Genomic DNA, 22,364 nt, shown 5'->3' on the forward strand with positions numbered 1-22,364 from the left:
CCTGAGCGAATTTGAAATTTTTTTTAGGTTCGCCGAATTTCGAACCTCAAGCTTTAAATTCGGCGAACCCTGTGACATAGTCTATATCTGCCTTGGAGAACAAAGGAATGAAGGTTGCCTTTATAAATGGAAAAGTCCTTACTTGGTCAATAGAATCTCGCTTAAGGGTGTTGGAATTTCTAAGTCTGACACATTAGAAACCCTTCATGCACTTTACCGGTTTATTCCTACCTACTTGTCCTGTTAATTAACAAGTTATTTACCATGTAAATACTGGAAATAAATACAAATGCATGCTCAACACATTACAAATCATTAACTAAAGGAAATAGAAACAAGCACACAAGTGACACCGTTGTTTTTGGACTAATGTCCCCGGAAAAACCCAATGCGGGAAAACATGTGCAGCTATCTGAGGGTTTGATTTATTAGGTAGTTTCAAAATACAATCTGGGTGCCAAATCTGGCTCACCCAACAGAGAAAAATCTCGGTAGTAGTACCTCTCCTTCGAAGGCAGATGCTTTGGCTGAAACCCTGGATAAACACTCCGGAAACTCCTCAGCTCCAATTTTCCCCATGAAAAACCCCAGCGTCAGCCTCTAGGGACTACATCAACCTCTTCTGCCCTCTGCGTCAGCTTTCCCAGCAGTTCTAGTTGTTCCCGGCAGTTCCGCCTTCTGCCCTTTGCGTCAGCTTTCCCGGTTGCTGCGATGGTCCTCCCGACACTATCTCTGCCTCTCTACTTCTATATTCATTGCCCCTCAGCTGCAACTCCAAATCACTCTCTCAACTTTCTCAGCAAACCCAGCCCCAAAAAGTCGAAATCTTGATCTCTTGGTGTGTTCTCCAAGTGACCCTTAAGCCTCCTCTTATACTTTTCTCGTTGACAAATCAACGGTCGAGATTAAGTCCCTAATTAACGGCTAAGATTAGATCTGGCTTGATCCATGACTTTTGGACCATTCTAACACAGTTTTATATTAATTCACATTAATATTTTAATTTCCCTAAGTTTAGACTTAGGGACTCCATTAAAAATATTAATTATTTTAATATCTCCCAAACTGTTTAGAATCTGCCCAAACCCTTTCTAGGTATTGGAGATCTCATGTGCCTTAGCCTCTCCACCAAATTTCGTGGCTAGAGCACATCTGATGCTACCCCAAATCAACACTCCCTCTTAGCGAGGACTGTGCTCTAGCAATACTCCTTACTGAGTATTACTCTGATCATCCGGCATCGGTCCCTGATGCTAGGCTTGCTACCCATCATCTGTACTACTGCATCTCGTACTGCCACCCATGGCTCTGCCACTGCCACTGTTGCATCTATATGACAACTCCCTCTGCATCCATGCTGCTGCCATGGCCCTGCCACTGCCACTGTTGTGTCTACACTACATCCCCTCTCATCATGCTACCCATAGCACCACCACTGCTAATTGCTGCACTGCAACTCAGTTGCTGAGAAGTAAGTAACTAATCTCCCAACTCTGGCATCTCTGTCAGGCTAGAGACACTCCCGATGCTGAAGCTCCCTCTGTCACTGACAAGTGCTCCCTCTCTAACCTTTGCGCTGCTACAACAACTCCCTGCATCTATCACCGTTGCACAACTCTCTATGCCATCATGCACTAGTGCAACACTCCTGTGCCTCTCGCACTGTTGCAGCCTGCTAGCCTCGCGTTGTCCTGGGAATCCTGCACTGTAGCTCTCTCTGCCGCTCCATCCTCATCTGTCTCTATCAACATCCGTTAGTCCTGCTACTCCTCTTCGGGGTTCCCGTAGCCAGGTCTAATCCAAGAGGTTGGGTACCTCGAGGATCCTGCACCTCATCACTTGTAGTCCTCTTGACTACAGCTCGATGTCTCCCCACTTCTTCTGAACTGGCACATGAGCACTCATGGCACACAGAACAGAAAGGATCCTGGCCTTCCAGATGACAAAGTTGGATGCCTCATCCAACCTGTCCTGATCCCTCAACCCATTCATGGCCATCTCTCTACTCTTCTTGTTGACTCCTCCGAGTCTCTCTACTTCTTGCTTGGAATTTCTCTGTTCAACTCCTATTAAGTCTACTTCCCGTCTGGAAGTTCTCTGTTCGACTGCTACTGAGTCTACTTCCCTTCTGGAAGTTCTCTATACGACTCCTGCTGAGTCTCTCTACTTCCTACCTGGAAGTTCTCGATTCGACTCTTTCTGAGCCTCTCCACTTCCCGTAGGGAAGTTCTCGGTTCGACTCCTAATGAGTCTCTCTACTTCCCGTCTGGAAGTTCTTGGTTCGACTCCCACTGAGCTCTCCACTTCCCGTCTGGAAGTTCTTGGTTCGACTCCTGCTGAGTCTCTCTACTTCCCGTCTGGAAGTTCTCTTCTGGACTCCCTTTGAGTCTCGATTTCCCACCTGGAAATCCTTCTGCCAACATCAAGTTTCCCCTCTCTGATTGTCTATGCAATAACAACACTGATCTGGATTCCTTGGCTGGAAATCCGCCTCGACAGCAACTCCCTCTACCTTAGCCTTGCCCTATTAGGTATTGTTCTGACTACAATACCCCACTAGCTCCACTCTGCAACTTACCCACAGCCTCCTAAACCCCAACAGCCTGAAGGTTAGAGCTCCTAGGCTCTGCGCAATCCCGACATCAGCAAATCAACCTCTTCAGCCAACTGCGTCAGCGCTCCTGGCCTCTGTGTGGCTCTACGTGAGCCTACCTTTGCCTCCTTCAGCCTCTGAGCTGCCTCTTCCTGGCTCAATCTTGATGACGCATGCATTGCATCACCCCTTCCTTGCTGCTACTCTGCGAGGAACAACTTCTGTCACTCGGGACAATTGTTTTCTGTTGTTGCTACTGCTCTGTTTGGTTGATGTCCTCAATTCTCCTGTGATCTGCAACCACCCTCTAATACCATGTTGGAATTTCTAAGTCTGACACGTTAGAAACCCTTCATGCACTTTACTGGTTTATTCCTACCTACATGTTCTGTTAATTAACAAGTTATTTACCATGTAAATACTGGAAATAAATACAAATGCATGCTCAGCACATTATAGATCATCAACTGAAGGAAATAGAAACAAACACACAAGTGACACCATTGTTTTTGGACTAATGTCCCCGGAATAACCAAATGCGGGAAAACTGATGCAGCTATCTGAGGGTTTGATTTATTAAGCAGTTTCAGAATACAATATGGGTGCCAAATCCGGCTCACCCAACAGAGAAAAATCTCGGCAGTAGTACCTCTCCTTCGGAGACAGATGCTCCAGCTGAAACCCCGGATAAACACTCCGACAACTCCTTAGCTCCAATCTACCCCACGAAAAACCCCAGCGTCAGTGTCTAGGGACTGCATCAACCTCTTTTGCCCTTTGCGTCAGCATTCCCGGCACTTCCAACTGTTCCTGGCAGTTCCAGCTTCTACCCTTTGCGTCAGCTTTCCCAATAGTTCTGGCAATTCTGACTGTTCCCGGCAGTTCCGGCTTCTGCCCTTTGCATCAGCTTTCCCGGCAGTTCCAACAGTTCCCAATAGTTTCGGCTTCTACCCTCTGCATCAGTTTTCCTGGCTGTTTCGGCAGTTCTCGACAGTTCTGACTGTTCCCGGCAGTTCCAACTTCTGCCCTTTGCGTCCCCAACTGCTGCGTTGATCCTCCGGGCACTATCTCTGCCTCTCTGCTTCTGTATTCACTGCCCCTCAGCTGCAATTCCAGATCACTCTCTCAACTTTCTCAGCAAACCCAACCCCAAAAAGTCGAAATCTTGATTTCTTGATGTGTTCTCCAGGTGACCCTCAAGCCTCCTCTTATACTTTTCTCATTGACAAATCAATGGCCGAGATTAAGTCCCTAATCAATGGCTAAAATTAGATCTGGCTTGATCCATGACTTTTGGATCATTCTAACATAGTTTTATATTAATTCACATTAATATTTTAATTTCCCTAAGTTTAGACTTAGGGACTCCATTAAAAATATTAATTATTTTAATATCTCCCAAACTGTTTAGAATCTGCTCAAACCCTTTCTAGGTATTGGAAATCTCATGTGCCTTAGCCTCTCCACCAAATTTCGTGGCTAGAGCACATCCGATGCTACCCCAAATCAACATAGGGATGCCTTCACATCATGATCACAAATTGAAGGCCTTTATAAAGTCAATGGAGGACCAATCCATAGTATTCAAAATTGGTCAGTTCATTAGTCGCAGCCATCGAACCCATTGAAAAACCATTTTTTCTAAGTAGACCCCAGTTTTTGGGCCTGGCCAGTCATAAACTGGCCAGTTTATTGCTAGGTCGGCCATGAACCCCACAGAATGCAGTTTTGTGAGAGATATTCACTTCATCAAAGACAAGGTCCAAAGAGGTGTTGTGAAATTGCAGTACATTTTTATAAAGGAGCAAGTGGTAGATGTTCTCACAAAGCCTCTAGTGAAGGGAAATTTTGTGAAGTACGGGGATAAGCTGGGGGTGGTGGAGACTCCCTTCCTTGCTAGGAGGGAGTGTTGATGTGAATAGCATTGGAAGGTCTTCTATAATTGCTTGGTGTCTTAGCATGTGGAAGACTATCTGCTCTTCTAAAGATTTATGTCTTCTTTCCTAAGTTTAATTTAGGAAAAGTACAATAATTAAGGCCAATTAATTATTGTGGACTATTGGGTTATTTTCTAAGGATAAATAATTTAATTATTTACGAGACTCTGAAATAAACTCAACCATTGATCTTAAAGATGTTTCTAGAAGGAAGATTCAAGATGTTTCTAGAGAGGAGATTGGGGTTACAGATTTGGACTCAATGAAGATTATAAATGGAGGCTAGCGATGGAGGTGAAGACACAACAAAGAGCACAAGTATGTGAGTGAGTTATGATGAGAGAGAGTGATTCTCTCTGTAGTTTGAGTGGCTCAGTGACTAGTGCAGAGAGAAGGAAGAAGTGAGAGTGGGTTTGAGCGAATCCCAGGGGGTCGAGTTGGAGGAGATTACAGGGCCGAGTTGCCAGAAGGAGATCGTGTTTGTTTGGAGGAGGCCGAGTTGCTGGGGTTTTTCTAATGTGCATTAGTGGGACAACGCAGATTGAGTTGCTGGGGTGCGCAAATCTGATTGCTAGAGGCCGATTTATTAAGAGCGACTTCATCTAGAGGCAGATTTCCTTTAGATCTATTTACCTTAGCCAAATTCATTCTGAGTTGTAGGTTCCAAATTGTATTTTTACTTGTATCCTAGTGGGTCGAAAAACCCAAATTTTCTAGATAATGAAATGATGGAGAATTCTTTGTGGGTTAATTAATTTTGCGATGTGTGATTGATCTCTCTGATTTATGTCAGTTGCATATTTTTAATTCTAGAATTCAAAGATACCAACGATTTTATTTTTTGGTGATTCAATTATTATTTGGGTAAATAAATAATAAACAAGGGATAAATTAAATTGTCGTGAGAAAATAATATTGGTTGGTATTAGAAATTTAACACCTAGGTGGGGAGGATAACACTCTTTCTCATAATAGCTTGGGCCCGACCCAATTGATAAATAATAATAATAATAATCACCATGGGTCATAAACCCTTGACGCTCGTGACTAGTTAATGTGTATAAATATATCATCCTGGGGGATTGTAGGCATCATTCGATTATCCTAAAACAATTAATATTAATGTTAAAAAATAAATGTCAATTCTTACATTAAGAATTTAACATCATAATTAATACCTATCATCTTTGGTCAAAACTCGTCAAAAATCGAGTCAAACCAAGTCAAAATAGGTAGATTTAGTGTTGAAAATGCATTGTACAGATGTTGATATGATCCGAAAACACATTTCAAATCATACAAAACATGTTTCACAAATCTTCAGGTTGATTGTTATCTATCACCAGTATTGGTTGATTTCCTCATTCTTTAGTAGGGGCCTAGAAACTTTGCACTAAGAGGTTGATGCAGTAGATAGATAAAAAAAGAAGCATGGGCCATAAGGTTAAAATGCAAAAGATTGATAGGACTAAATGAAAGTGCAAGGACAAAATCCAAGTTTGAGGTCTAACCCCCTCATTAGCCCTCACTCAGTTCCTAGTTAATGCATGAACTATCTAATTAAAGGAACTTTGAATATCCCAACCCCCATGAAAGCTTGTAACCCAAGCTTATCTACAAAATAAAATTTAAATTCAAAAAAAAAAAAAAAAATAATCAATGAAGAAAAAGGTGCACAAGACAGTGGTAAAAATGGGCTGATGAAAAGGGTAACTTAGGTCCCATGATTGCTCCCTCTTAAGATCACAATGCTCAAGGATGTTGGAATTTCATAGTTGGTACAAGAAAGGGGCATCCTCCACGTCATGTCAATGATCAGTTGCACCTATTGATTAACGGGTCGACTTAGTAACGGATCCTCACCTTAAGGTTCAAAGCACCTAATAGGGCCTTGTGATAACCCTCCCATGTCAATAGAATATTCAATAATGTTTACTGATCCCTTTGATGAAAAGGGGCAATATTGAGAGACTCTTAGAATATCAAACTACACCATATGGAACATGATGCCTACCACTTTGGTTTTACTTATGGAGAATGAGGGCAATGTTTGAACAAGGAATCCACCAATTCAATTGTGAAAACCAATTATTGGCCTACATCACAAATAGACTAGATGCTTGGATGGAAGAGATTGACTATCTACAAATTGAAGCTCATGCTAACATACAAGCTCTTTGTTCCTGTGTTGGGGAGGAGCCTCCATTGGCATACCCTTTGTCCCTAGATGTAATAATTGATGTATTTTCTCAATTATAGAAGATAATATAAGAGGTGTTTTCTTCAAAATGAATAATATTTTATTACCGCTAATTTTCTTCAACCAAACATTTAAAAGATCATCATATATTACCAACATGTTTGTTGTTTGATCATCTATCCTAGTCCTCACATAAATAGTCAATGTCAATATAATATCTTAACTTTTCTAGTAAGAGAACGGAATGATGCCCAGAGTAACTTTCACTAATGGACTTACTATTATTGTCAAGACATGCTAGATTGATAAATTAATTGAATAAATATAACAAAGAACAACAATACAAAACGTCTCAACTTCTCCAATTTTAAGGAAATGAAAATAATATAATCAGGCTTTGATTATTTGAATACCTTTACAAGTGCAGGTCGGATAGAGGTAGATGATGCTAGAGTTGCTTCCTTTTGAAAGCGGTCTTCAAAACCTACAAAATAGCAAACATATTCAATGTAACTTTAAACATCATTTGAGATCAAACACATTTCTCCAAATGAACAACTTTCTAAAAAGGAAAATTATTCATCCTTGGATAGATAAAAATTCAGTCAAATTACCAAAATCCAACTTCCTAACAATGCTGCAATACAATACATAAAAGTAATTGAACGCATGTCAACATATAAGAATTTCTCCATTGTCTAGAAGTTATATTAGAAATATTCCTTCTAACCCTAGTGAGATGACATGCAAATTAGAAAATTAAATGGACGAGAACCATTAAAATTAGGAGTTCAAGAATGACCTATGTTACCTGTTATCTACCATTTGTTGGGTACCAAAATTTTCTTGGGCAGCAGTCCCTAATGATGATACCAGGTTGTAATTTTGAAGCAGCCTGCAATTTACATTCATAATCCTCAAGAGTCAAAACTAAGGCAAGGAAATAAGAAGTTGTTTCCTGTGGAACCTCAGGGTATTCAGTCTGTTGGCTCAATGGCATCTCTAACAGTACCCTCATGCAGACATCTAAATGATATTCTCATCACTAATTTTCTCCTCTGGTCTTGAGGAAAGGGTTCCACTGATGGATGATGGTTCCATCATTGAAAAACTCATTGTCTCTTAGCCTTGATTGTTGGTCTTGCTTTGAGTTTGAGACATTATATCACTGTAAAATCAAGGTCACATTCAGGCTGGTGTCACAGATTTTGGAGAAATTTGATGTTCATGATTTCATGCCACCAAAGTAGTTAAGTGTGTGTTTACGACATGTCCCCACAGAACTCCAAATGGTCTGAGAGATGGTGTATTCAGCCTGTTGCCTCAAAATCTAGCAGCTCTCGTGAGGGGAACTCACAAGGGAAAAACTAGACCAAGGGACAACAACAAGGTGTGGCCCACTGTCACCACAGCCACTACCTCCTGCTCTTTTGTGGATTTTCACCACTAGGGAGGCTTCCCTTTAGTGGGTCACCTATGAGAGATATGTTAAGTTCAAGGGATAAGGTGACACGATAGGCTTACAAAGGAAAACTCTTCTTAAGGACAAGGCTCAACAAGCAAGATAAGGCAATTCACATCCTCCAATATAGCCTATTTAGGGCACAAATGATCTAGGGGGTTTGATGAGTAGAAAGCCTAATGGATCAGCCCAGAATCACAAGGCCAAGAAAAGGCTTCCAAACATTGAATATTAACAACCAACGGAACAAGAAGCCTTCAACAAGCCCCAAGCTAAAGCCTAGGACAAACTAGGGCTTTTCTAGGGCAAGATAAACCTAGGGCAAAATACTTTTGTTTTGAAATGGATAGATTAGTACTAAAAGGGGCTGATTTTGAGGTAACCAACACTCTCCCAATGTTGAATCCCTCCACTAGCAAACGACTTCAACCCTAGCAAATTTCATGCCCTCACCCTAGCTAGTGGCTTGACCTTAAGGGGTCGAAAATTAGGTGAGAGAAAATGAGATTTATGGTAAATTTTGTAGGTGATTAACAATGTGACAAGGCCAATGCCCAGTCCTTGGGATGGTGGAGTCTACGGGAGTGTTAAACATGTTGAATCTTGGTAAGGAGTAAGTGAATGATGAAGCCCTAGTTTCAAAACCCTTGATACTTTTGTGAGAGAGCAAAATCACTTGGGAGAGCTAGTTTAAAGGTTCACCAAGGGGATTGCCAACCAAATTCTACTAGTGAGTAATGCATACAATGCTATCATTTAGATCCCATACATCAATTTTCAACAATAACAAGTACAATAGAAACCTTAGATAATTAATCATTCTACACATTAGACACAAGGATAAAAATTTTCCAAATCCAAGGCACACTTACAAGATAGAATGCATGTACAATCCTTTATTGCACCAAAGTTGTTGGCATTGTTGTCATTGATGGCAAAGAAACAACAAAAGTAGGAAAGGAGCAATAGCAAGAGATATAGCATTGTAAGTGTTGTTTGATGGTTTGGCAAAGGAGCAGTAGCAAAGAAGTAGCAACATTGGGAAAAAGAGTAGCAAAGGCAAAGGAGCAGCAAAGAAGTAGTATGTTTGATACTTGTGGTGCTTGATGCTTGTGGTTCTTGTGAGATGCATTATGCTTATATATGTTGAGATGCATTGATGGCATGCTTGTGCTTATATATGTTGAGTGGTGCTAATTAGTGAGGCAAATTGTGTGCATATGGAATAATGGCTAATAGTAAGCATGTACGCATATGTTGATTGAGATGTTGTGATGCAAGGCAAAGGCAAGACTCCATGATAAACAAGGCAAGACTCAATGGCATGAAGAAGTGGTGATACAACATACTGCAAAATAGATATATGGCTTTGGAGAGTGATGCATTGCTTTCATATGTTGCATGCATATAGGTTGCATTGGAGAGTGAATGTTTTACATGTGTTATGATGTTATAATGTGTTTCTTGCATATGTTGGCATTATGTTGATGTTGATGTATTTAATCATTATAGATGGATACAAATAATATTTGAGCACTTGTCTCTGTTCTTATATTCAAAATATGAAGAGTTTGCAAATGAATGAGTGGAAGGAAAAGAGTCAAGCCTGTTCACTTCATATTCTTATGTGGAATACAAATAGCCAACAAACTATCTTTATAAACGATGTGATTTTGGAAGACATAAAGGTGTTGGAGTGTTAGAGAATGTGTGAGCTGATTGAGATGTTATGCATTAGTTACCTGGCACATATAGAGCAGATGTGATGTAGATTTAAGGAGAAGAAGAATCAGAATCAGAGATGGAGATATGCAGAATTGTAGACCAGGTAAACCAACATATTGTTTTCATTTTGTATGAAGGGATTGTGGTCTCAAGTTTTGGCTTGATAACTATCGGGTAGGAGCCTGTTGAGGTAGGAGCCTCCTGTGGGTTGTAGCATGCAGAAAATGTATGGGAGTTGGAGCTTCCTTGCATGTTGTAACTTGCAGAAAATTGAGGTAGCAACCTCCTATAGGTTGGAGCCTACAACAAATCAGAAGTAATAAGGGAGTAGGAGCTTTCCTTTGCATCACAACAATAACATAATCGTGGTTTTCTCCCTTTATGAGTTTCCACTTACATCTGGTGTCCACATGTGCTTGCTTTTATATGCTACTGTGATGTTATGGTTTACTTACTACTTCTTGTTCACATGTTAAAGTTGACGTTCATTATGTGTTGAGCTATTCATCTAAAAGTTCAATTAATAAGTTTAAAGGAAATTGATTTACCCCCCCTCAGTTTAGTCAAGTTTTCATCAATTGGTATCAAAGCGAGTTCCTTCGGTGTAAGCCTAACAGCTTGAAGGTACACTTGGTTAAGTCATGGACTATCAAAATGTTTTTGTGCTAAGTGCAACAGGCTTTCATGAGTGGAGAGATAAGTTAAAATCTGAGCTGATACCTTATAGACTTGGTGCATAGAAGCTAGTATGTGATGATTATTGTAAAGACTCCCTTTCTAAGCAAGAACAACAGTGGAATGCTCAGGCAAAATGCGTAATGTATAATAATCTTCACAATAAGGATCTTGAGACAGTGATAGATTTAAATTCTACAAAAGAAATTTGGGAAAGGTTACAACTCATGCATGAAGGAGACACTAGTAGTAGCATTGTCGAAAAGGAGAAGAAAAATAAAAGGAAGAAAACGTTTTGTCAAAAGGAAAGTCTTCAATCAAATGAGACCTGTTATGTTACTGAAAATGCATCTGATTCTCATGAAGAAAATTTAGTTGAAGAACAATTCAAGTTTGACTTAGTCTTGGCTGAAATAGAAAGACTGAGGAATGAAAGCAGAGACCATAAGAAATTGTTACAAATATGTGATGAAAGAGAACATGAATTCAAGGAGGAAATTGTTAATCTGAAGACCTAGGTTGAAGAGGCAAGGAGAATAGAAGAGATGATGAATAGTCAGTGAAAGGAGAGAGAGGTACAATGTGAAAGATTAGAGTCTGAGATCATTTCAACGAGAAGAGAGTTAGGTGAGAAGGACAAGTTGTGTAAGCAATTAGAAGAAGAGGTTGTATCCATAAAGAACACAAAAAAGGCAACCATAAAGGATAATGAAGAAGCCCTAAAAAGACCAACATAAGAAGAAGCAAGCTACAACATGATTTGTAAAGAAGCAAACAAAAATAAGAAACAACATTAAGAGCCAAAGAATGAGATGAAGAAATGTTCATTTGCAAAAAGGTCATTTTCTCCTGGAGACAAATTGAGCAAATTTGGAAGATCTCAAATGAGATTCTTTGCTTATTTGAAAGATATGAAGTGTTTTTCTTGCCATGAACCTGGACACATGGTAGCAGAATGTAAGACAAAGAAAATGTTAAAATTGGCAACCAGGGCAAAACTTCATGTGGGTCATCTTATTCATGGCTAATAATATTTTTATTAGATTCCTCTCGTCGAGAGGTGTAGGATTGATATAAATATCATCCAATTTCGATAAGTATTCATGGAGATATGAATTTATTTTGATTATGGAATTATTATCAAGCCGACCTACAACTCATGTAGGCTCAAAAGCCCAACAGTTGCATCTATTCACCCACCAACGTTATGTATAAATATAAGAGGACTTTTCCTCATTTGGACTCACTCATCTCATCACATCTCTCTCTCTCTACTGCGCAGATATGAGTCTCTTCTCTACTGCGCTGAAATGGGTCTCTCTCTCTCACACATGTGAAGCCGGAAGCTGTTGAATTTGAAGCTGCAACTGCAGAAGTAAAGATTGACTTGCATGGCCTAGAAGATCTCCTCTTTGGAACTGCGTTGTAGGTTCATCTGAACCTCCTTTGAAAGCCGCAACTTTTGGTGGTGGAATGAAGTCAATCCGACGAATGGTTTGCAAGATATCGACTGCCCTAGTTTGAAGCCGGAAACTGCTGAAACTGAAGCTGCAACTGCAGAAGTAAAGATTGACTTGCGTGGCCTAGAAGATCTCCTCTTTGGAACTGCGCTGTAGGTTCATCTGAACCTCCTTTGAAAGCTGCAACTTTTGGTGGTGGAATGAAGTCAATCCGACAAACGATTTGCAAGATATCGACTGCCCTAGTTTGAAGCCGGAAACTGCTGAAACTGACGCTGCAACTGCAGAAGTAAAGATTGACTTGTGTGGCCTAGAAGATCTCCTCATCTGAACTGCGTTGTAGGTTCTTCTGAACCTCCTCTGGAAGCCGAAACTTTTGGTGGTGGAATGAAGTCAATCCGACTGTCGGTTTGTGAGATATGGTCTGCCCTAGTTTAATAATGAAGCCGCTAATGCTGATGCTACTGATCTAGGGTTTGCTACTGCTGATATGAATCATATTTATTGTACTATTTCTCTCTGCTGAATTATTGAAGATAAAAGAAGATTTGATCAAAGGGTTTCCCCACACATTGTGGGGTTTGTCCCTGGCTAGCCGCCACATCTTGTGTCTCTTGTCTTGGCTTGTTTTCTGTCGATCGTTTGAGGTGAAGACAAAGCCCGAGCAAGAGCAATCATTGAAGAGAAGATTGGCAAGGCTATCCTAAAAGAACTATGGGGTCCTCAACACTCTTTCCTGCCGAAGACAAGCTCCATGAGAAAGCTGACTATCACGGATGGAAGATGTCTATCGCTCTAACCCTTGAAAGTCAAGGAGTGCTAGATCATGTAAGAGGCAATATTGTTGAGCCTTCATCAAATGCATCTGCTGCTGCCTGGAACAAATGGAAAAATGGAGAAGTCAAAACAAAGAAGATCATCCGGGACTCTATCGACAAGCGCTTGGTGGCCTACATCTCTGATCTAGACACCTCCAAGGAAATCTACGACAAACTGGTGAGTTTATTTAAAGTTAATGATGCAAATCAAGTTTTGTTTCTTAGAAATAAGTTGAGGGAAATCAAGAAGGGTAAAGATGAAAGTATGCAAGCATACTTCTTAAGAATCACCAAGATCAAGAACGATCTCCTATCTATTGGGGAAACCATTACTGACAGAGAAATGGCACTCACAACTCTCAGAGGATTACCATCTGAATGGTATGTGTTTAGGACTACTCTTCTGAACAATAATGTAATTCCTAGTTTCGAGGAATTAATGGCTAGATGCATTCAAGAACAAACAAGTGTAGAAGAGCAGGAAATGCCCTTGCCTAAAGGTCCTCCTGTTGCTTTTTCTTCTCATGCTAAGAAAAGAAATAATTTTGGGTCTAAATCGAAAAGAAAGGCTGGATTTAAGGATGGAAGAAAAGGACGATGTTTCATTTGCAATAAAGCAGGTCACTATGCAAGGGAATGCCCTGATAGAAAGGACTCACACCGGGATGATGATCAAAATCCCTCTGATGGCAAATCAAAGGAATGACAAATTCAACAACAAAGGTAAGAGGAGAGCTGGGGATTGAGGAAGAGGACAACCATTCAAGAAGGCTAGAAAGTCCAGGATGTATTAAATGCACATGACCTCAAAAAGAACCTAGCGTCCATCTCGACAATGGGAGACAAAGGCTACAAGGTAACCTTCAGCAATGGCAAGGTATGTATGTGGAAAAATAATGTTAAAGATGCCTTTACTCTTGGGTTTAGTGTTGATTCATTATATCAGGTTGATGGAAGTCTGCTAGGTGTCATGTCTTATGACACATCTCTTCAGTTCGAACTTTGGCATTAGAAGTTTGCCCCCCTTCATTATAAAGCTATACTCGGTATAAAACAAATGGTGACAGGGATGCCCGAATTCCAAGTAGAGAAAGGTGTATGTCCGGTATGTGTCGAAGGAAAGCTCAAAAGGGACCGTTCCACTCAAGCCAAAGCAAGACCTCCGATGTATTCCAGTTGGTTCACTCAGGCATATCTGAGGCTGGCATCAAGAGGGAGACTACTACACCATATACTCCTGAACAAAATGGTGTGGCAGAAAGGAAGAACCGCACAATTATGGAAGCTGTCCGGGCCATGCTACATGATTAAAGTCTTCCTAAATTTCTATGGGCTGAAGCTGCAAACACTGCCGTATATGTACAAAATCGATGCCCTCATCAAGCATTGGGTTCCTAAACTCCTGAGGAAATGTTCACCACCGGTCAAAGGGAAGTTGTGATTAGTCATGATGTCACCTTTGACAAACATATGGCTCTCAGCAAGGTGGACAATCTGCTGACTTTGAGTAGCTCTCAAGAAGCCGACACCAGGGAACCGAAAGAAAAGGATGATGAATCAATGCCTGATGTAGAAGAACCCATGGATCCGATTGATCCTCATCCACATGGGCCTTCCTCTTCTAGGAAGAGGCCTTCATGGCTTAGGGGGATACTTTATGATGCTGAAGGACATGTTGCACCCTGAGGAACCTTCCATCAAAGTAAGAAACTTAACAGGTATCAGGGATACCTGACCATCATGAGCACGATCATACAAAATGAACCTTCATCATTCTCAGATGTCATCAAGCATTAACTATGTAAGGATGCTATGACCATAGAATATGAGTCTATTATGGAGAATGATGTCTGGGAAGTAGTTCCCAGACCCTGGACAAGACAATTGTTACTTCAAAATGGCTTTACAAGATTAAGCATGTAGTAAATGGAAGTATGGAAAAGTATAAGGTTCATTTTGTTGCTCGTGGTTTATCCCAAAAGGGAGGTATAGACTATGATATTTGCACATGTTGCCAGATATACGGCCATCCGCTTGATCATAGCCCTTGTGGCTTCACAAGGATGGAACCTACATCAAATGGATGTTAAGACTGCGTTCTTGCATGGTTCTATCAAAGAAGAGGTCTATGTGGAGCAACCTGAAGGATTTGAGATTTATGATTGAAAATCTCATATATGCAGGTTGAAGAAGGCTCTCTATGGGCTGAAGCAAGCATCCCGAGCATGGTATGAGAGGATCGATAGCTACTTGATGAAGCTGGGATTCACTAGGAGTGAAGCTGATCCTAACCTTTACTTTAAGGTTGAAGATGACAAGCCTCTCATACTGGTGTTGTATGTGGATGACCTCTTTCTAATAGGTGCAAACCCTCTCATTCACAAATGTAAGAGGGAGATGGCTTCTGAATTTGAAATGAAGGACCAAGGACTTGAAGTGTGGCAGAAGCCAAGGGAAATTTTCCTATCTCAAGGAAAATATGTGGTAAATATATTGGAAAGATTCGGTATGATGGACTGCAAGCCTGTGACTACCTCGAGGATCTTAACTTTTAGAAGTTATATGGTAGTGATGTCGGACCAGACTTGGGAAATGCCTCTGAGTTTCAAAAACTTATTCGCATTTATTTTCTTGGTGTACCTCCGTCCGAACATATGTTTTGCAGTTAGCATTGTGAGCTCATATTTGGTTGAGCCTCACTGGATTGATGCCAAGAATCTTCTGAGATGTCTTCAGGACACAATCTCTCATGGATTAAGAATTTAAGATACACTGCCGGAGATGTGAGACTACTTGGATATACTGATGTTGATTGGGCAGGCAGTGTGGTGGACCGTAAGAGCACTTCCGGGTACTGTTTCACCTTGGGATCTTCTTCGATATCCTGGATGAGCAGGAAGCAAAAGTCGGTAGCTTTGAGTACCGCCGAAGCAGGATATATTGTTGCTAGCATAACCTCGTGTGAGGCAGTCTGGTTGCAAAAGCTCTTCAGTGAGCTGTTTGGATTTACATTGGATACCACTGTGATTCTCTGTAACAACCAGAGGTGGGATTCGATTATTGAGGAATCCCGTATTCGTCAATTGCTCCAGCAGATAGACATCATCTAGGATATGGTAAGTTGATGAGCAAGGAAGCTCCATCACATTAAGATGATGTACAGGTTGATACACCTTGTCAAAGCCCCGAGGAAAAATCTAATCTGTGATTTTCCAAAACGACTTGGAGTCGGCAAGAAACCTTTGTACAAGGGTCCTGCATGTTGCATACATTGAGCTCTGGGAGCTCTAAGGGCTTGCGGTTCCTACTGGAGCAACATATGACCACAGGGTGACTCACCCTCCCCTGGTGGTGCACACTGGAACAAGATGATTCGCTTTCTTGTGGGACAAGATGATTCGCTCTCTTGTGGAACATGATGATTCGCTCTCTTGTGTAGCAGGATGATTAGTTCTCCTATGAGGCCTGGATTGATGTGTTCTATATGGCGGCCTGAATTGATGTGTTCTCCACGGCGATTGTAGCAGGATTGATGTGTTCTCCTGTGAGGCCTGGATTGATGTGTTCTCCATGGCAATTGTAGCAGGATTGATGTGTTCTCCAGTGAGGCCTGGATTGATGTGTTCTCCATGGCAATTGTAGCAGGATTGATGTGTTCTCCTGTGAGGACAAGATTGATTAGTTCTCCTGTCGAGGCATCCTACCCATGCAGTCTGGGACTCATGGGAAGTACCTCTCATCTGATCAATGAGCAGGGAAATGAAGTTAGGGACCATAGTAGTACCGATGGACGCATCGTTGTAACTACCGTACTCCCTACACTAGGATGACCTCCATTGATCTGGGATCAATGATACTGGTCAGGGACCAGTGGTAGGAGTTGTACCATACTATGACGCTGACTTCGGGTCGGTTGAGACTGGTCTGGGATCAGTGGTACATACTCTGAGACTGACTTTGAGTCAGTCGAGGATGATATTGGTCTGGGGCCATTGGAGTTGTACTCACTATGACGCTGACTTTGGGTTGGTTGAGACTGGTCTGGGACCAGTGGTACATACTCTGAGACTGACTTTGAGTCAGTATGATACATCCTCGATCATTTCTTCTTCTTCATAATTCGGACAAAAGCAGAGTAGAACAGAACAATGCAAGAGCAGAGCAGAACAGAACAAAACAGTACAGATCAGTGCAGGCTAGAACAAGACAAAGTAGAACAGGCAAAATAGAGCAGAGCAGGGCAAGGGTCAGGTTGTACAAGGCAGTGCATTTGATGGATGAATAGTAACGACCGATAGACAGATTGCAGATGAAGTTCTCCATGGTTGAAAGGGAGTGTTAAAATTGGCAACCAGGACAAAACTTCATGTGGGTCATCTTATTCATGGCTAATAATATTTTTATTAGATTCCTATCGTCGAGAGGTGTAGGATTGATATAAAGATCATCCAATTCCGATAAGTATTCATGGAGATATGAATTTATTTTGATTATGGAATTATTATCAAGCCGACCTACAACTCATGTAGGCTTAGAAGCCCAATAGTCGCATCTATTCACCCACCAACGTTGTGTATAAATATAAGAGGACTTTTCCTCATTTGGACTCACTCATCTCATCACATCTCTCTCTCTCTCTACTGCGCAGATATGAGTCTCTTCTCTACTGCGCTGAAATGGGTCTCTCTCTCTCACACATGTGAAGCCGGAAGCTGTTGAATTTGAAGCTGCAGCGGCAGAAGTAAAGATTGACTTGCGTGGCCTAGATCTCCTCTTTGGAAATGCGCTGTAGGTTCATCTGAACCTCCTTTGAAAGCCGCAACTTTTGGTGGTGGAATGAAGTCAATCCGACGAACGGTTTGCAAGATATCGACAGCCCTAGTTTGAAGCCGGAAACTGCTGAAACTGAAGCTGCAACTGCAGAAGTAAAGATTGACTTGTGTGGCCTAGAAGATCTCCTCTTTGGAACTGCGCTGTATGTTCATCTGAACCTCCTTTGAAAGCCGCAACTTTTGGTGGTGGAATGAAGTCAATCCGACGAACGGTTTGCAAGATATCGACTGCCCTAGATTGAAGCCGAAAATTGCTGAAACTGAAGCTGCAACTGCAGAAGTAAAGATTGACTTGCGTGGCCTAGAAGATCTCCTCATCTGAACTGCGTTGTAGGTTCATCTGAACCTCCTCTGGAAGCCGAAACTTTTGGTGGTGGAATGAAGTCAATCTGACTGTCGGTTTGTGAGATATGGTCTGCCCTAGTTTGATAATGAAGCCCCTAATGTTGATGCTACTGATCTAGGGTTTGCTACTGCTGATATGAATCAGATTTATTGTACTATTTCTCTCTGCTGAATTATTGAAGATAAAAGAAGATTTGATCAAAGGGTTTCCCCACACATTGTGGGGTTTGTCCCTGGCTAGCCGCCACATCTTGTGTCTCTTGTCTTGGCTTGTTTTCTGTCGATCGTTTAATGTTCTATCTGCACTTTACTTTATGTACATGTGATTGCTAATCGGTGGAATATAATAAGAAAAAGAAGTAAATTGTTATAAGCATAGAACATACCATAACTTAACAGAAAATCAAGTTTAATCAACAAAAGATGCAGAAAATAAGAGGGATCCCTCAAAGCAAGCAAACAAAGAATACATTCATTCACCAAGTATCCAAATCATTTCTATGGTTACTATTATCCATGCAATGAATTTGGACATAGAGCTAATGATTACAAAATGTATGTAAAGAAAAGTAGAAATGACTCAATAAAGCACACACCATTTATTTCATTTCTTAGCCATATAAAATGCTATTTCTGTAGCAATCTTGGCCATATGGCCGAAGACTGCAAGCTACTATATACCATAAAGAGTTCGAGACATAAAACGAAAATGAAAAGGACAGGTTGTGTAAGCAGTTAGAAGAAGAGGTTGTATCCATAAAAAACATAAAAAAGGCAACCATAAAGGATAATGAAGAAGCCCTAAAAAGACCTACATAAGAAGAAGTGAGCTACAACATGATTTGTAAAGAAGCAAACAAAAATAAGCAAAAGCGTCAAGAGCCAAAGAATGAGATGAAGAAATGTTCATTTGCAAAAAGGTCATTTTCTCCTGGAGAGAAATTGAGCAAATTTGGAAGATCTCAAAGGATATTCTTTGCTTATTTGAAAGATACAAAGTGTTTTTCTTTCCATGAACCTGGACCCATGGCAGCAGAATATAAGACAAAGAAAATCAAGTTTAATCAGCAAAAGAAGCAGAAAATAAGAGGGATCCCTCAAGCAAGCAAACAAAGAATACATTCATTTACCAGGTATCTAAATCATTTCTATGGTTACCATTATCTGTGCAATGAATTTGGACAGAGTTGGTGAACGCAAAATGTATGTAAAAGAAAAGTAAAAATGACTCAAGAAAGCACATGCCATTTATTCCATTTCTTAGTCGTATAAAATGTTATTTGTGTAGCAATCTTGGCCATATGGCCAAAGACTGCAAGCTACTATATACCATAAAAAAGTTCTAGACAGAAAACGAAAGCAACTCCAAGCAGACTAGACAATGAGCCAAATGAAAATGCAGAGAATAGTAGAAGGCAACCAAGGTATGGAAGAGGAAGAAAAAGGAGCAGCTTGAGACTTAAGTAACAAAATGAAGTCATCATAGCCTCAGGGGGAGCTACTCAAGAAGGCAAAAGAAGAATTCATTTAGTGTTACAGAATCAACAACATCTCAAGGGGAGAAAAGATCCAAAATATCTTGAAAAGGATCAAAATTTTGAGGAAGCAAACTCCTGCAATGAAAATATAATATATGTCAATAATGTCATTATTAATGAAGAGAACAAGGATGTATATGAAAATGAAAATGCCTTAGTTAAGACTGTCAAAGTATCTGCTCATAGTTGTGATGGAATGAATATTCCATTCAATTTATTTTTCTCTGAAGAACATATATCAAAGATGTTAGAAAGTAGATACATGAGCATGGAAGTGTAATGGGCAAGCTAAGTCACATGACACGAGGACACGAGACACGGAGGACACGTAAATACGAGTATTCAATACGAAACGCAGCGACCTGGAAATAGGACACAGGGGACACGTTATATATATATATATATATATATATATATATATATATATATACCGAAATATAGTTTTTTATCCATATTAAATTGCAGGTTGCAGCTTATCTAATCAAATTAAAATATAATTACTTCTCAAAGTTCATAGTTCACTTTTAAAAAAATAAATAGAATCAAAGGTCACAATAATCTATCATTGTCATATATGTGTTTTATTTGTGGTCTCATAGATCCGTTAGAGTCTGTCGTGGATATTACTAAGAATTTTTCAGTTTTAAATTTTAATTCAATATTTAGTTTATGGATCCAATCCTTGTCAATAGGTTACATGAGAATCGAGATCAATTGACAAGATTATATAATCTCTTGCTTCGGCAGCTAATGACAAATTCTGGTATACAAAAATAGATTTGTCTTGAACTTGAAGGGTTGAAGATAGTAAGCACGTTGCTTTGATTGTTAGATTTTCTATTTCAAGATGAAGTGTGTTATGTGTTATTTACGGAAATCACAGGAATAGTCAGTTGATAAAACTTTCTATAGATAAAGTATATTAGGGAATGAAGTGCTATAGAGATGGCTCTAGGCATTATTGAACAACAATAATAATCTAATTGTAAATTGTCTTTGATTCCCATAATTGCTAGCACCAAAAGTCTACTTTATAACACGGAATGTAGAGCGAAAAAACAAGCTCAGTTTTCCTGGACAGCACCAAACTGAAGACAAATTCATGCTTGTTATTCAAATTAACTATGGCTTAAACATTTCTCAACATCTAAGACAAACTGATACCCCAACAAGGTTCACACTATAGAAATTCCTATCCCTCGAAGGCCAAGTTCATAGAATCTAAATTCCCACGTACATACGTCAGGTTTACAAAATAGTCTTTAGCCTCTATATGCCACATTCTAAGAGTTAAGGCATCCCAATACCTAAGCTAGGTTCATGTCAATTCCCATGACCTCACACCTTGTTATAAAAGAAATTTTCCAGATAGCATACGCTAATTATAAGAGTCAGATTCAAAAGTACCCATGCCTAATTAATAAAGTAGGGTTTGATAGTATCTATGCCAGGTTCGGACTCAGTAATAAATTTAGCTTTACTCTAAATGCTTTGAACTGCTATAGCAAAAGGTGCCTCATGATGTCACGAGTATGCTTTAGAAATTTAAAAGTTGTGAATTGGCAAGGAGTGTCATTGCATGCTGTTTCTCACAGCTGATAACGATTTTAATATACCATTCGTTTGACAAAAATAAAGAAATGCACAGATAAAACACGGGTTCCGGTTTAGGGGTTCCCGTACGTATTCAACCTGTCGAAATACGTTAGGGCAACGTTTTCTACCAACCAAATACGCGTTTTCTAAATTCAGGACACGACAGAAAACGGAGAATACGTATTCAATTTTTCAGGACACGTTGAAAATCGTATTCGACATGTATTAGGGCCGTTTTCGTGTCCAATACGTAAAATACGGGACACGGGACCCTGGGGGACGTGTCCTGTGACTTAGTGGGCAAGGAGTAGATGAGGTTATTTGTGATACAAAGGAAGACGAAAATAATAAGGCTAGGCAAAAAAAGAAAGTTTACAAAAAAAAAGGAAGAAACAAATATTAAAGGACAAAGTGTTGAAAAATGTGTAACTAGGTCTAGTCTTCATAAATATGAAATGTACTTTTGATTCTTGTATATTGTAAAATGAAAGAAAATTATTATTATTATTTTTGGAGCATGGGTTTCATGCTCAAGGTCTTTTATTTTATAGATCAAGCACCCATTGAGTGCTTCTAGGGTTTGTCCTAGGTCAAGAAGTCAAAGAGTCACTGTCATAAGTTGAAGACCCCATCGGGCACATTGTAACTTGCAAAGAAAATTATCTTTATCATTAAAAGTGTCAAAATACCCTTCAAGACCAAGTCGGCCTAGCAGTTGGGAAGTTAGCCTATTTTGAGGAGCCACGTCCACCTTGAGAAGCCTATATAAAGGAGGAAACTTGACCTCCTTGAATCACATTCATCACTCACTCATTCAAGCGAAGGAGAAGGGCAAGAAGGCAAGTGAAGAAGGAAGAGGACGAAGAAAGATTCTTTTTGGGCTAATTCTCTCTCACAAATGCAAATAAGTGAAGCTAGGATTTGCAGCTTCAAAGTCGAAATTCTCTATCAGTTGGAAGAAGGGTCTACTAGGTCTCCTACTAGCCCTAGACAAGGAAGCAAGGCAAGCGAAGTTGTTGGGAGGCCTTAGAAGGCTAATTTCACTCACACGTGTGGATACAATAGCAATTGTAGGGGCCGAAAAATTTCAAACCTATAGTAGAGGCCGAAATTCTGAATTTGGGGGTCAACGTTGTGTTGCTAGAAGAGATTTGACTGGGTTTGACTTGGACAAGGGAAGCAC

General features: G+C 40.2%; 1 protein-coding gene across 3 annotated transcripts in view; it reads right to left on the minus strand.

The window, feature by feature from the left end:
- LOC149261277 (actin-related protein 7-like) overlaps positions 1 to 22,364 on the minus strand; it is a 423,641-nt gene that overhangs the window by 54,646 nt on the left and 346,631 nt on the right. For all 3 annotated transcript variants that reach the window (XM_089421946.1, XM_089421947.1, XM_089421952.1), the window contains exon 6: positions 7,144 to 7,214. In XM_089421946.1, coding sequence (XP_089278072.1) covers positions 7,144 to 7,214 — 71 coding nt within the window. The remainder of the gene's footprint in view (positions 1 to 7,143; positions 7,215 to 22,364) is intronic.

Source organism: Pinus tabuliformis, chromosome 6 (genome assembly GCF_031772625.1).
Source record: "Pinus tabuliformis cultivar Carrire ecotype Pingquan chromosome 6, CPIR1, whole genome shotgun sequence".
NCBI classification, from domain to species: domain Eukaryota; kingdom Viridiplantae; phylum Streptophyta; class Pinopsida; order Pinales; family Pinaceae; genus Pinus; species Pinus tabuliformis.